The sequence below is a fragment of the Podarcis raffonei genome, chromosome 8 (genome assembly GCF_027172205.1).
Source record: "Podarcis raffonei isolate rPodRaf1 chromosome 8, rPodRaf1.pri, whole genome shotgun sequence".
In the NCBI taxonomy this organism is placed as follows: Eukaryota; Metazoa; Chordata; class Lepidosauria; order Squamata; family Lacertidae; genus Podarcis; species Podarcis raffonei.
In genome coordinates this window covers 40,390,293-40,402,920 of record NC_070609.1, presented here as the reverse complement: position 1 = coordinate 40,402,920, position 12,628 = coordinate 40,390,293, and the positions used below count along the sequence as shown (strand labels likewise).

Sequence of the window (12,628 nt, the reverse complement as noted above, 5' to 3'; positions counted from 1 at the left end):
ATATTGAATAACTGAAAACACTAGATGGGAAGCAGTTCAGCCTGAGCTAATGAAAACATATATAGCATGTCGCATACATGCGTGCCGTTATTGGTGATTCAAAGGGGAAATTTCCAAGCCAGCTCCAAATTATCTTTGAACAGAATGGTGTGAATGATGGATGAGGTAAGGAAGTCAAGCAAGGACGTTTACGGCTTGTGCATCACACAGGCACACTGTGCCATAAATCAAATTGCAAAAGTGAGGGGCAGCTACCTGATGATGCAAAGCTGGCAGAGCCCTTGGAGAGTATCAGTTGGACCTCACTAGATAAACAAAGGCATATGTGAAATCTGCCCCTGCCCCTTTCCACTGCATGGAATGCTGCCGCTGCCAAGTGTAGGTGCTCAGTTTCCATTTATAGCTGCATAACCAAAAGGACTTTCTCCCCTACCCTTTTGGTAGTGCACCTGATTTGCAAACAGAAGGTCCCAGGTTTAATCCCCAACATCTCCTGATAGAACTGGAGAAATCTTGCCAGTCAGCATAGGTGATACTGAGCCAGATGGACTAATGGCCTGTTCCCATATAAGCAAGTTCTTCTGTTCCTTATGTTGTGCATTCTTTTGCACATACATGCTCCCTTGCCAGGAGCAGTTGACTGAGCCCTTGGGAACACGTGAAGCTGCTTTATACTGAGTCAGATCATTGGTCCAAATATCTCAGTATTGTCTACACTGACTGGCAGCAGCTCTCCAGGATTTTCAGGCAGGGGTCTCTCTCATCCCTACTTGGAGGTGCCAGGGACTGAACCTGGGACCATGTGCAGATGCTCAACCAGTGAGCTCTTTCGTCCTTACCCAACGAAGTTGCCACCTTAATCCCATGATCAGATGTAGGAAGCTGTCTTATACTGAGTTAAACCATTGGTCCATCTGGCTCATCTAGAATGGGTAAGAAGTATTTAAAAGAAAGAGACAAAGAAAGTCTGACAACTGGCTTTCATTGAAAATGCTTTTAAATCCACATTCTCCTCCAGGGATGGGAAATCTGTGGCTGTTCAGGACTGAGCTTCCCTCAGTCTCAGGAAGAATGAACGATGGTCAACAACCTCTCGAGGGTCCTAGGTTCCCATTCCTGTTCTACACAATACTCACATTCTTCTATTCCTTTTAAAAAACCAGAAACTCTTTACATTTGAAGGAACTCCAACATGTTTATTTTAGAATTGCATCTTATGGTCTAGTAGCTTAAGATACCACCACAATAAATACAATGAAACTTGGAATTGCTCCAGAACCCTTGTTTTGTGCTTCCTGCAGGGGACAGTACTGTTCGATGTGAACAACTGGATCTGCTTCAGGATTGGCTGGCTGATTTCAGAAAATCTACCTCCTCCTCCAGCACAGCCAATCCAGAGGAGCTGGTGGCATTTGATGTACTCTGTGGAGATCTCAACTTTGACAATTGCTCATCAGGTGAGACAGCCACTTATTTGCTTGATGTATTTTAAGCTGCTAAGCCCTAGGCTCGGTGCACAGCGCAGCAGTTCTGGTTACACTGCCCTAAATCCACCTCTGCCCGTGGTGGTTGGTGTCCATTGGGACTGGTGGGGCAAAGGGCAGAGAAATCCAGTAAAGAGCAGATAAATCCAGAGCCAGTGGCAGGCAAAGCTAATTCTACTTTTACCCCTATCCTCCTCCCTGCTAAAACAACACTGAGATTAAGGAGAGCAAAGCTGGCAGCTAGTGTCACACCCTGGACTGTAAGAAGGCAGACAGGGGTAGGCTGGCTGGTGATAGACCAAGGTTGGTGGGACAATGCCCCATTCATCCTAATGGACCAGACTTTGTTGGCCACCACTGTGTTGTGCCTGGAACCCCACTGGTCCTTACCCTCATCTTCTTCATCGCCATCCTTTTTTCCTAATTATTCCCTGCTCTCCTTCCTAGTGTGAAGTTCATGACAATGTACTGGGATAAACAAGGGTGAAGTAGAGTTATAATGAATCACTGGAGAAAGCGATGCTTTTTAATAAATGGGGTTAATTTATTAAAATAAACAGAGATAATGTGAAATGATGCTGATTTATTGCTGCTCATTCTGTTCTTCAGTTTGCTTTTAATTTAGTTGTGCTGCGTCTTTTCTTTGTAAACCACCTTACACTTGACGTTATCATAGAAAGACAGGCATAAATGGCCAAATCAATAAACAGAAGCTAGGCTACTGCAAGGACTGGGCAGGCCTTTTAAAATTCTCCATGCTCTTTGCAGGCAGCAAAATGGGGAGTGGGTGGATTTCACTGAATATCCAAAGGGTGAAATTCTCCAAAAGTTTCCCTAGAAATCCCTTTTTGGAGAAATTTTTAGCTTATTGAGGTTTACAAAGATTCAAGTCCTTTTAGCTGGTAATAGAGATGGAGAGAAACATGAGTCTGTTCTCATTTCATGGCCAACTTGCCACATTTGCCGTTTCCAAAGCAAGACGAGAACAAAATTGGATGATGTGAACATTTTGAAGGAGTGCTGTGTTTCAGCTCACAGATTGTTTTGGAAAGTGCAAATTTCCTTTAAACGTGAACTGAACAAAAAAATTTCCCCATCCCTAGAAGCCATTTATAGCCTCTGGTATCATTGGTAGCAGCCCTGGTGGACGACAGAGGCTCCAGCTTATCCATATTTTTTAGGTGGCCCAACACAACGTTGCGAGGAACCAGAGGGCAGAGCCAAATGTCCTCTGAGCATTGAGGGGGCCAGGCCCCCTAAAAAAAAAATACATTCAGGGGACCAAGACTGCCTCAGCCCTTAGGAGTCAGTGCCTGTGATGGACCCATGAAATGGGCAATAATAAATTGGCATGAGACTGAAAGAGCTACTTTTTGGCAACTTTTTTTTTTGTCCCCACCCTTAGATACCTGGATGCAAATCAGGTCACTGCTCTATAAAGTAAGATGCAGAAGTGTGAACCCTGGCCAGATGATCTGATCGGCATAACCTTCAAAGCACTGTTTTATTTTTAGCAGTTTAGCTTCTTTCTTCTTTTCCTTACCGCTTTTTAAAAGCCTCGCATTTATGGATTGTGTTGCCTTGACAATAGACAGTGACAAATGACATCATTAGTGCCGGTGGCAGCCACTTGTGGGATTCCCCCAGGAGAAGCAAAAAGAAATTCTTTTTTCTTTTCTTCCAGGAGAGATGCAGAAAAATGATTAAGAGGCATCATAGGTTTCAGGTGTTTGCACAGGGTTAGCTCTAAAGCAGAATGGAATGAAAAAGTTTAACTGCATAAACCTCTCCCCATATGAACTGACCTGGACCCTACGATCATCATCTGAGGCCCTTCTTCATGTGCCTCCTCCGTGAGAGGTCCAGAGGACGGCAACATGAGAAGAGGCCTTTTTTGCAGTGGCTCATTGTTTGTGGAATGCTCTGGCGCCTTCACCACATATCTTTAGGTGCCAGGCAAAAACATTCCTTTTCCCCCAGGCCTCTAGCTAGTTAAACAATCTATGGCCTTTTAATCAGAGGCTTGTGTGTGTGTTTGTATGTATGTATATATGTGTGTGTATTGTTTTCATGGTATGTATTTTTGTGTTTTTATATTGTAAACTGCCCTGTGATCTTTAGATGAAAGGTGGTATAGAAATTTAATAATGAATAAGTAATAAACAATTGCCCAAAACTTAACAAGACAATTTTATGCTTTCAAATGGCATTTCCAAATAATTCCCCTTTCCCAGCAAACTTCAGCAATAAAATAGAAAATTCACCATTTTTGACTGCTTGAATTAGCTGCCTGCCTTAGCCAATCTAAAGATCAGTCCAACCCCAAGGAATAATTGACAGGTCTAGAGAGATCTACATGGGAGTAAGGAAGAGGCATAGAAAAGTGTATAGTGTGGGCTTTATCCACTGCTAGTCATACTTGGAGTAGACCTAGTGCAGGTCCATTAATTTCGATGGGCTTACTCTGCATAAAACTTAGTTGGATACAACTCTTCCATGTTTTAATGATTTGCTTAGAGACTGCCTTGGTATTAAGTGGCATGGAAGTAAATTAGGGTTGCCATATTTCAAAAAGTAAAAACCAGGACACCCAAGCTTTTTTAAAGGAAAACACTGAAATTGTTGAGCTTATTTTTAAGGAAACCCCCAGGTGAGGTTTTTTTTAGGAAGACCTGAAAGTTGTTGAACTTCCTTTTAAACAAAAACACCAAAAAACCCCACAAATTTTAGATTGACTTGCCTAAGATCCAGAACAAAATGCCACATTTCAGAAATTGCCCTGGACATCAATTCCGCCTTTGAAATCCCAGTGATGTACAGGAAAATCCAGACATAGGGCAGCCCCAAGTAAATGCAATGCAATATAAATCCAGGATGAGTGAGGAATGCCCACTGTGTGGCCTCTGGTTTCTCAAGCTGTGGCCTCTAGATTTTATTCCCTGACCATTGCCTGAGCTGGCTGGGGCTGCTAGGAGTTGCAATCCAGCAACATCAGGAGGGCTGCAGGTTGCTCAACCCTGCCTCCCCCTGCCCTTGCCTTTCTTCGCATGCCACTGACGTCCTTGTTCTTGGTCCTTTGTGTTCTCGCTGTAGATGACAAGCTGGAGCAGCAGCATTCCTTGTTTACGCGCTACAAGGACCCATGCCGGCTTGGTCCAGGGGAGGACAAATCGTGGGCAATTGGTAAGGGATGCTGCCATGGCCTTCGGCTTGGGTTGAAAGCAGTGCTTGGGGGGAAAGCTCATTAATCCATTCCAGTTCACCCCCTCCAAAAAGGAATTAGTTCATTTCCTCTGGAAAGGAAAGAATTTCCATTTCAGTTCAATTCACAACCCGTTCACATAGTTCTCAGTGATTTTTGTTTCAGCCTTCAGAATTTGACAAGCTGCTCTGCTGTTGTATAAAATATGCTTAAGAAGATTAAGAAAACATCAAAACACACACTCATGGTGTAACAAGAACAATGGTTTTATTTATCTTCCCCAACCATCATTGTATTTAAGTTTAAACAGCGGCATAATATTTCAGATGGAGAGGGGACTAAAGATGGTGGCAAAGAGCTGTGCACAGGGCTTGGCACAAGCCCCCTCCTGGCCCAGCTGCGCCTTTACCTGCCTCAAAACTGGCATCAAATATGGAAGCAGCAACGCAACTCAGTACTGCATACAGACTCTGGTCTACATCCATTAGGGAGAAAGCCAAGGTTGATAGGAGACCCATGAATTCCTTTCTCTTCCTAGGTACCTTGTTAGATCCAGAAGGACTATACGATGAAGAAGTGTGCACAGCAGATAACCTGCAGAAGTAAGTACCGCCTTGTTTCTCTGCTTATACAGTATCGTGGCTGCTTTTTAAATCTGCACCACCAATGAGTATTGCTTTTATATTTTGAATAGTGTTTTCAGTGGTGCTGGTGGGTAGGAGAGAGTGTCTCTTTCTTTGCTCTCACCCAGCAGGTGCCAGTACTCACCCTGAAGTCGTTACAGTAAGTGCCACACTTTTTAACAACAAAAAAGGAGGTGCTGCTACTGCATACCCTTGAGTATCCCCTGAAATAAAAGGCTTGCCGATCAGAAGGTGGGCAGTTCGAATCCCCGCAATGGGGTGAGCTCCCGTTGCTTGGTCCCTGCTCCTGCCAACCTAGCTGTTTGAAAGCATGTCAAAGTGCAAGTAGATAAATAGATACCGCTCCAGCGGGAAGGTAAACAGCATTTCTGTGCACTGCTCTGGTTTGCCAGAAGCGGTTTAGTCATGCTAGCCACATGACCCGGAAGCTGTACACCGGCTTCCTCGGCCAATAAAGCAAGATGAATGCCGCAACCCCAAAGTCGTCCGCAACTGGACCTAATGGCCAGGGGTCCCTTTACCTTTACCCTCACCTCCAGATTGATTTGGGGCTGAATCCAGGGCAGGGTGAACAGTCCCTGTGTTGGTCCAGACTGGAGGGCCTAGACCTCATTTCCATTCTACTCTGGCATGTAGGATTTGCCACAGTGCAAACTGACCTTTTTTTTCCCCCTCCCACCAAATCAAATGCAGTAAAATTCCACAGGCCCTAAGGCAAAAAAGTAAGCACTCACAAAGTTTGTGGTCTGTAGCACTTTTGAAAGCAAACTTCTCATTTATTTTAAGTCCAGTTCCTCTTGGTCTTTCAAGACACCTTGTTTGATTGGCATTTAATCCCCATGTGTAATTGATGTGTTGTCAATCAGCTCTCAAATTGTAATGTCATCTTTAAAAAGAAAACTTGCTGAACAGCTTGCAAATGATACCCATCTGAAATTGCTATTGTCATTGACAAACTAGATGAGGTTTAGAATGGACTCTTGTGGAAATCCTTCAATAATAAAATTTGCCCAAGCTATAGAAACTAATTTATCACCCTATTTATACTGGCATCAATAGTTCTGGAAAGAGCCCAGTAAATTAGGCTTCCATTAGACTTCCAGCACCAACCTCTGGAAATCTATTAATAAAGTTAAGAAGCCCGCACTATTAAATACATCAATAAGAGTGACTACATGGACCTATTTCCTTATTTAAAAGATCAATAAACACCGTTGCTACTTAGTCACAATGTGCCTCCACCTCTGACTTGATTAATAGGATACTGTTAGGGCAACTAGTGAAGAAACGGCCATTTAATTAAGATATTCACAGACCTAGGGTGGATTGGTTGTTGGTCTCTTTCACTTAATACCAATCCACTATTCAAAGGGGCGGTCACCTGCCTATCAGTCAAGTTTTATTGTGGGTCTAAAGCTGTCACAATGTTGTATACAGTCAGGTTATAGTCTATCAGCCCAAACAATCTTTGGCACCAAAAGGGCAATTTATCAGTTCCTTATATCGATTATCATGGCGGATGTCACTGAGATTGAAGTGGCACACTTTTCTGAACTACATAATTTTTCAGTGGTATCAGAGAGATGGAGTTACTTTTGTGACAGGGTGGTTTTGGAGGACTTTACAGCTACTTTTAATGCATACTATAGTGGATACAGTGGGGAAGAACAGCCTTAACTTAGTGGTAAATCATCTGCCTTGTGTGCAGGTGGTCTCAAATTCTGCCCTGGGATCTCCCGCCCCAAACCCTGCAGAGCCACTGCCAGTTAGTATAAACCAGTAGTGGGGAATCTCTGATCCATGGGCTTAATGGGGGCTGGCAGGGGTCCTAATTTGGCCCATGAGGCCATTTCCCCAAAACCATGTTCACCTGCCCGACACCTAAAGTCATACATTATGTGGGGCATGTGAAGATGCAGCTCTCCCCCAACAGTGGAGTGTGTAGTGCTGCCAATCAGCTAATTGTCTGCACCCGCAAACCCCTGTGCCTCTTATTGTGTGGTTGGATGTCAAACTTCATGAGGAAAGGGAAACTCTTCACCTGACATCATGGTGCAGTCAAGAAACTGACATGTGGGAAGTGTCACTTCCAGTGTGCCATAGGCATAATTTTCAGCTCTGTGGCATCCAGAACCCAAGCTTCTTTCTGTTGACTGACCAACAAAGATTGTTTCCTCTAGAGGAGAAAAGGGGGGAATACAGGCAGGGCAGTCAATAGGTCGGTAGATTTTAAATCTCAGTGGAAATATGTACACACATATATTTTATGTCCTGGGGAGAAAAGCAGCCGGGGTGGTAATTTGAGTATGGATGGGGGAGAAATTCAATTCAGTTTGCATTTAAAGGAGAACTTAACCTAATTTGCAGTTTTGAAAACAACATGTGAACTGAAGCAGCCAGTCTGGGTGGCCCCCTAGAAAGTTTCAGTCTGATGCTCCCTTCTCAGTTAAATGCATAGGACTGTGGTAGCACATGTAACTCATTCTGCAAAGGTAAAAGTCTTTCATGGACTGGCTGGATGCAGAAGAGTGGTGGGAGGCAGAAATTACAATGCGCAAAGGGATTCCAGGCATTCTTAAATCCACCATTTATATAAAGTAACTGCACCATAGAACACAGCCATTTTTCAAATTAATATATTGCAGGAAATATGGCGAAATGTGTTGCACACACACCAGTCACTTTTCTCAGCTTCTGGCTTAATTTGCTATTATGAAGCGGAGATAATCTGCTGGTGTTTCAACAGAGGTCAATTCTGTCAGAGCCACAGCTCTTTCATTAAAAACAATGAAAATTCCATGAGACAGACCCCCCCAAGCAGTCTGAAGAATTGTCTTTTGAAGACAATTATACAACGGTCCATATTTGTCTACCATCTTCATAGAAATCAACCTCCCTCTTTGCAGTAAAAAAAAAATTGCATCCAGGGATCATTGATAAGTATTGATCCCTTGATACTGAAATTAATGAGAAGCAAGCTAGTGTCGATTGACTTAGGTCTCCAGAGATAATACTTCAGAACATGTTAAAACTGGATTTTACATTTTAAAGGTTGATAAGGCTGGGTAATAAGAATCAATTGTACCAATTATATTCATATGCTTTTAAGTTTCCTGAAAAGGAGCCACAGGCCTTGACAACTGGTGTCTCCTTTTCTTCTGTGGAAAAATCAAGATTTCATCTCTCTCATTTCAAAAATAATTGATGGTATAGTCTGGTAATTTTGGTGTGTGCCTTATTCACAAAGGCCAACTGTGGATCTTCAATCCAAGACTACTATTTGAAGAATAAGCCCATGATTCACCACAAATTGTCAATAATCCTATGCACACTTACTTGGAAGTAAACCACATTGCGTTCAGTGAGATACTTCTGAGTAAACATCTAGGGAAGTACACTGCTTTGACTGCCCATTCCTCCAGAACTGGACAGCCAAAGAGAGGCATGCTTTATTGTCCAAGGATACAAGAATCAGAGCTCAGTGGCAGAACATCTGCTTTGCATGCAGAACGTCCAAGGTTCAACCCCTATTATCTCTAGGTAGGATGCATAGCTGTCAACTTACAGATTTGAAAATAAGGGACCAGCAGCCTCAAAAATAAGGGATCAGCAGCCAAAATAAGGGATTTTAGACAACCAGCAGCCAAACAAAGCCTGAAGTGGTGGTTCCCACAGCGCAGCAACCCGGCAAAGGGGATGCAGCAAGGAAAAACACTGTCACCTCTCCGCTGGGAAGCGCTGAGCAAAGGCGAGTCCCCAGACAACGCAGCCAATTTGATTGGCACAAGGCATGCAAGCTCCACCCCCAGTTGTTCTTAGACTCCTTATTGGGTGAGCAACGCAGCCAAGCAACACAGTTGGAACCTCCCTCCTCCCTGGCTGGCAGGGAGGGAGGGAGAGGAGCTGCTTCCTTTGAAACCCGGGAAATTTAAGGGACATCATCAATCCGGGACAGCAGCGGGAAACGGCACTGGGATAAGGGAGTTTCCCGCCAAATAAGGGACGGTTGACAGCTATGGTAGGATGGGGAAAGATTTATGCCTGAAACCAGGTTTCTGACTGCCAGTCAGTGTAGACTAGCTAGATGGACCAACTTATACCTTATTTTTAAAGAATTGTACAGTTCTCAGGAAACATTAGGCACTTTAGAATAACAATAACAACAACAATGCACATGAGATAATTTGTTGATAATGGGTGTGTGAGAATTGTAATGTGTATTTATATGCTATTCCATAGTTTTGCGTAGTTAACTGGAAATTACCAATATAAAATGAAACTTCAGAAATAGAAGATCTTATACCTTTGCTATCTCCAGTAAAGCATCCGCCACCAAAAACTGGGAACCCATTTGATATTTGTTAGAACAGTGGATGACACAGTTGTAGATCTGACACAGAATAAAATATTGTGTATGTGTGTTTTTAACCAGGACAATGGAAAGTGAAGAAGGGCGAAAAGCCTATATTGTCTTTCCTACCAGCAAGACCCATCCTTCAAGTCAGAAGGGGAGGAAGAGAGCTTTGAAGGGGAATGGGAGGCGAATTGACTACATGCTTTACACTGAAGAAGGACTCTATCTAGAGTGGAAAGTGGTAAGCCCAGTCACATATGAACAAGCATACTGATAACAGTTCTGCATGTCAGAATTTGGCATCAGCTGTGATGGACAATGCTTCTTGATTCAAGCACCTTTCCCCAAGGCTCACTATGAACAGCCACCCTCTGATGGGATCCCATTATGTTAAGATGCCCCTGGGAGGATGCCCAGTTTTGTTTTGTTTTGCTTCAGCCATACTGTAGGCAGGGCATCATTGTTCTAGAACTCAGAATCAGCCAATGAAGCTGAATGTCAGAAGATTCAGGTCAGGCAAAAGACAGGACTTTTTACACACAGCAAATAGTTAAACTGTGGAATTCGCTCCCACAAGAAGTCACGGGGGTCACCCATATGGATGGCTTTAAAAGAGGATTAGATAAATTCATGGAATACAAGGCTATCAGCAGGTACTTGCCATGATGGCAATGTTCTCATTCCACTGTTAGAGGCAGGATTCCTCTGAAGAGCAGTTCCTGGGACCCACAGGTGGGCAGAATTCTGTAGGTCACTATGAGAACAGAGCACTGGACTATTTGGATCTTAGGCCTGATCCAGGCTCTTCTGATATGTTTATTTTCATCTGAAACCTTAAAAGTAGCGGGGGGGACACACACACCATAGAGCTCTTATAAAAAAAACATTTCTTTTGCTGTTCCTCCGCAGGAAGTGGAAGAGTTCAGTTTCATTACTCAGCTGGCAGGCTTAACTGACCACCTGCCTGTTGCCATGCGCTTGATGGTTTCAACGGGAGAAGAGGATCCTTAAAAAAGGACCGGTTTCTTTGTCCCCCAAGTGTGTAGAGGAGGGAACTTCCAAACTTGTGACCAAGATGCAAGACAGAGTGTGGGATTTTTCGGATGCCCCCACCCCCTCGAGACCAGGCTTGACTCAGACGATCCTCTGGCTGCGATTCTACCTGCTTTTCAGATTCCTCTCCATTTGCATCCTGTTAGGAAGATGTTAAAAAGGGAAGCAGAGAACGTATGTGAATGTGTGCATGGGGAGATGGGGAAGGGAGGGGGTGTCAGCCCACCCACAAGCGTCACGAGTTGTCAGGCAACCGGGCAAGCCTGTATTTCTATACTTTCACTGTGGACTTAAAAGGAACCAAGGTAGAAGTCCCAATTCTTTTGAACCAGTGCCATTCTTACAAAACAATGTTTTTTATATATATATACTGATATATAGCACAATTTAGTTTGTAATCAGTCTCTGTGTTAGTGCTGCTCCAAAAGCGAGTTTTCGAATCATTTCTTTATATATCCTTAATGAGCTAATGCTTAATTTCTCTCTTCTTCTTTTTTTAAAAAAATCCTTTTCTTCCCCACCCCCTTTCCTTTCCTTTTTTCTTTTTAGCCTGTTAATGTTGTAGTAGCATGCCTGCGTCAGAAGCATGCCTCCACATTGCATGCCACTCACTTAGGAATGGAATGGTCAGTGAGGTACCATTGGGGTGGAGGTGGGTGGGCAGGTAGGGGAAACGAGAAGGATGGCAATGGTAATTCAGAACCCAAAGCGTCCTGGCGACAGCATTCTTAGGACCTTCAAAACCCAAGTTTGGAAAACAGTGTCATATTGCCTATAAGCAGGCGACTGTCAAAACAGTAGGGCCAAATCCTAAAATATTCTCTACCAATGCAATCCTGGAGAAAAGATTTCAGAAGATACTATGGCAGATGTGGCAGATACAAGTGGCGGCATCTTTCCTGGACTGGTCCATTGCAGCTTGCAGTATGAGAGGTTTGGCACACAAACTTTCAAAGCTGTCTTATGTCACCACCAGACAATAAGTTGTATCTAACAAAGTGGAATGGAGTTGCCCCTCATTCTCCTTCCCTCAGGTGTTTCCCCAAAACCTGTTTGGGGTTCCTCCCCAACCCTCCAGAGCAGATTTTGGGATGCCCGGGAAGGGAAGGAGGTTCTGTTGTGCTTCTGGGAGTCCTTCTACTAGCAGGACAACTTTCTTGGATACAACCCCGCCAGTCTAATAATTTATCTCAACATTGCCTGCTCTGACTCTCTGGTGGCTCTGACCTGTTCTGGAGCAGCTTCTGTGTGGATGGGGCCATAATTACCCTTCAGGTTCTGAACTTTTGTGATACCAAAATGCATTTAATAATGCATATTTTAGAATAAAACGCCTACATTGAGACAAAATGCATACTTAAATATTTTGTGATGAAATGCATATTGAAATCCATATCAAAATACCGAAATACAAATTCTTGTGCAGTTTTTTTAAAAAAAACAACACAGATTAATACAGAACAGGAACAGATTGGATTTATGAATAAACACATGTAAAGTTGGCGTAGACTATGGAACCCACCTCAGTTATGTGACTATTGGAACGTTCCTCCACCAAAAGATAGTTCTCAGCATGTGGAAAGGTAGTATGTCAGGGGGAAGGCTAGCCTTCCCTAGTATGTTAGTTTTCTATAGGTGGTGAGCGGGAGAATTGAACTATGTAAACCCAACCATCACAACTACAAGGGAAACATGACCAGTGGATTCTGCTGAATGCCTGAATTGGCCCATAAACCTACTGAATATGTCAACAAAGTGGCACGGCTGAATCCCACGCAGTTCCAGTGCTGTCTGGATGAAGGAATCTCATGGAACAGATGGGTCATGTGCAATGCAACCACACCAGTGCTATCAACCCTCAAGGAGGTATAGCACCAATGCAGTTGCTTCC

At 43.5% G+C, this 12,628-nt stretch overlaps 1 protein-coding gene across 2 annotated transcripts in view; it reads left to right on the top strand.

Moving 5' to 3' along the window:
- SMPD3 (sphingomyelin phosphodiesterase 3) overlaps window positions 1–12,341 on the top strand; it is a 128,774-nt gene extending 116,433 nt beyond the window's left edge. For both annotated transcript variants that reach the window (XM_053399520.1, XM_053399521.1), the window contains exons 5-9: window positions 1,302–1,457; window positions 4,578–4,667; window positions 5,225–5,288; window positions 9,763–9,925; window positions 10,594–12,341. In XM_053399520.1, coding sequence (XP_053255495.1) covers window positions 1,302–1,457; window positions 4,578–4,667; window positions 5,225–5,288; window positions 9,763–9,925; window positions 10,594–10,695 — 575 coding nt within the window. In that variant the 3' untranslated portion in view covers window positions 10,696–12,341. The remainder of the gene's footprint in view (window positions 1–1,301; window positions 1,458–4,577; window positions 4,668–5,224; window positions 5,289–9,762; window positions 9,926–10,593) is intronic.
- Window positions 12,342–12,628: the final 287 nt, after the last annotated feature.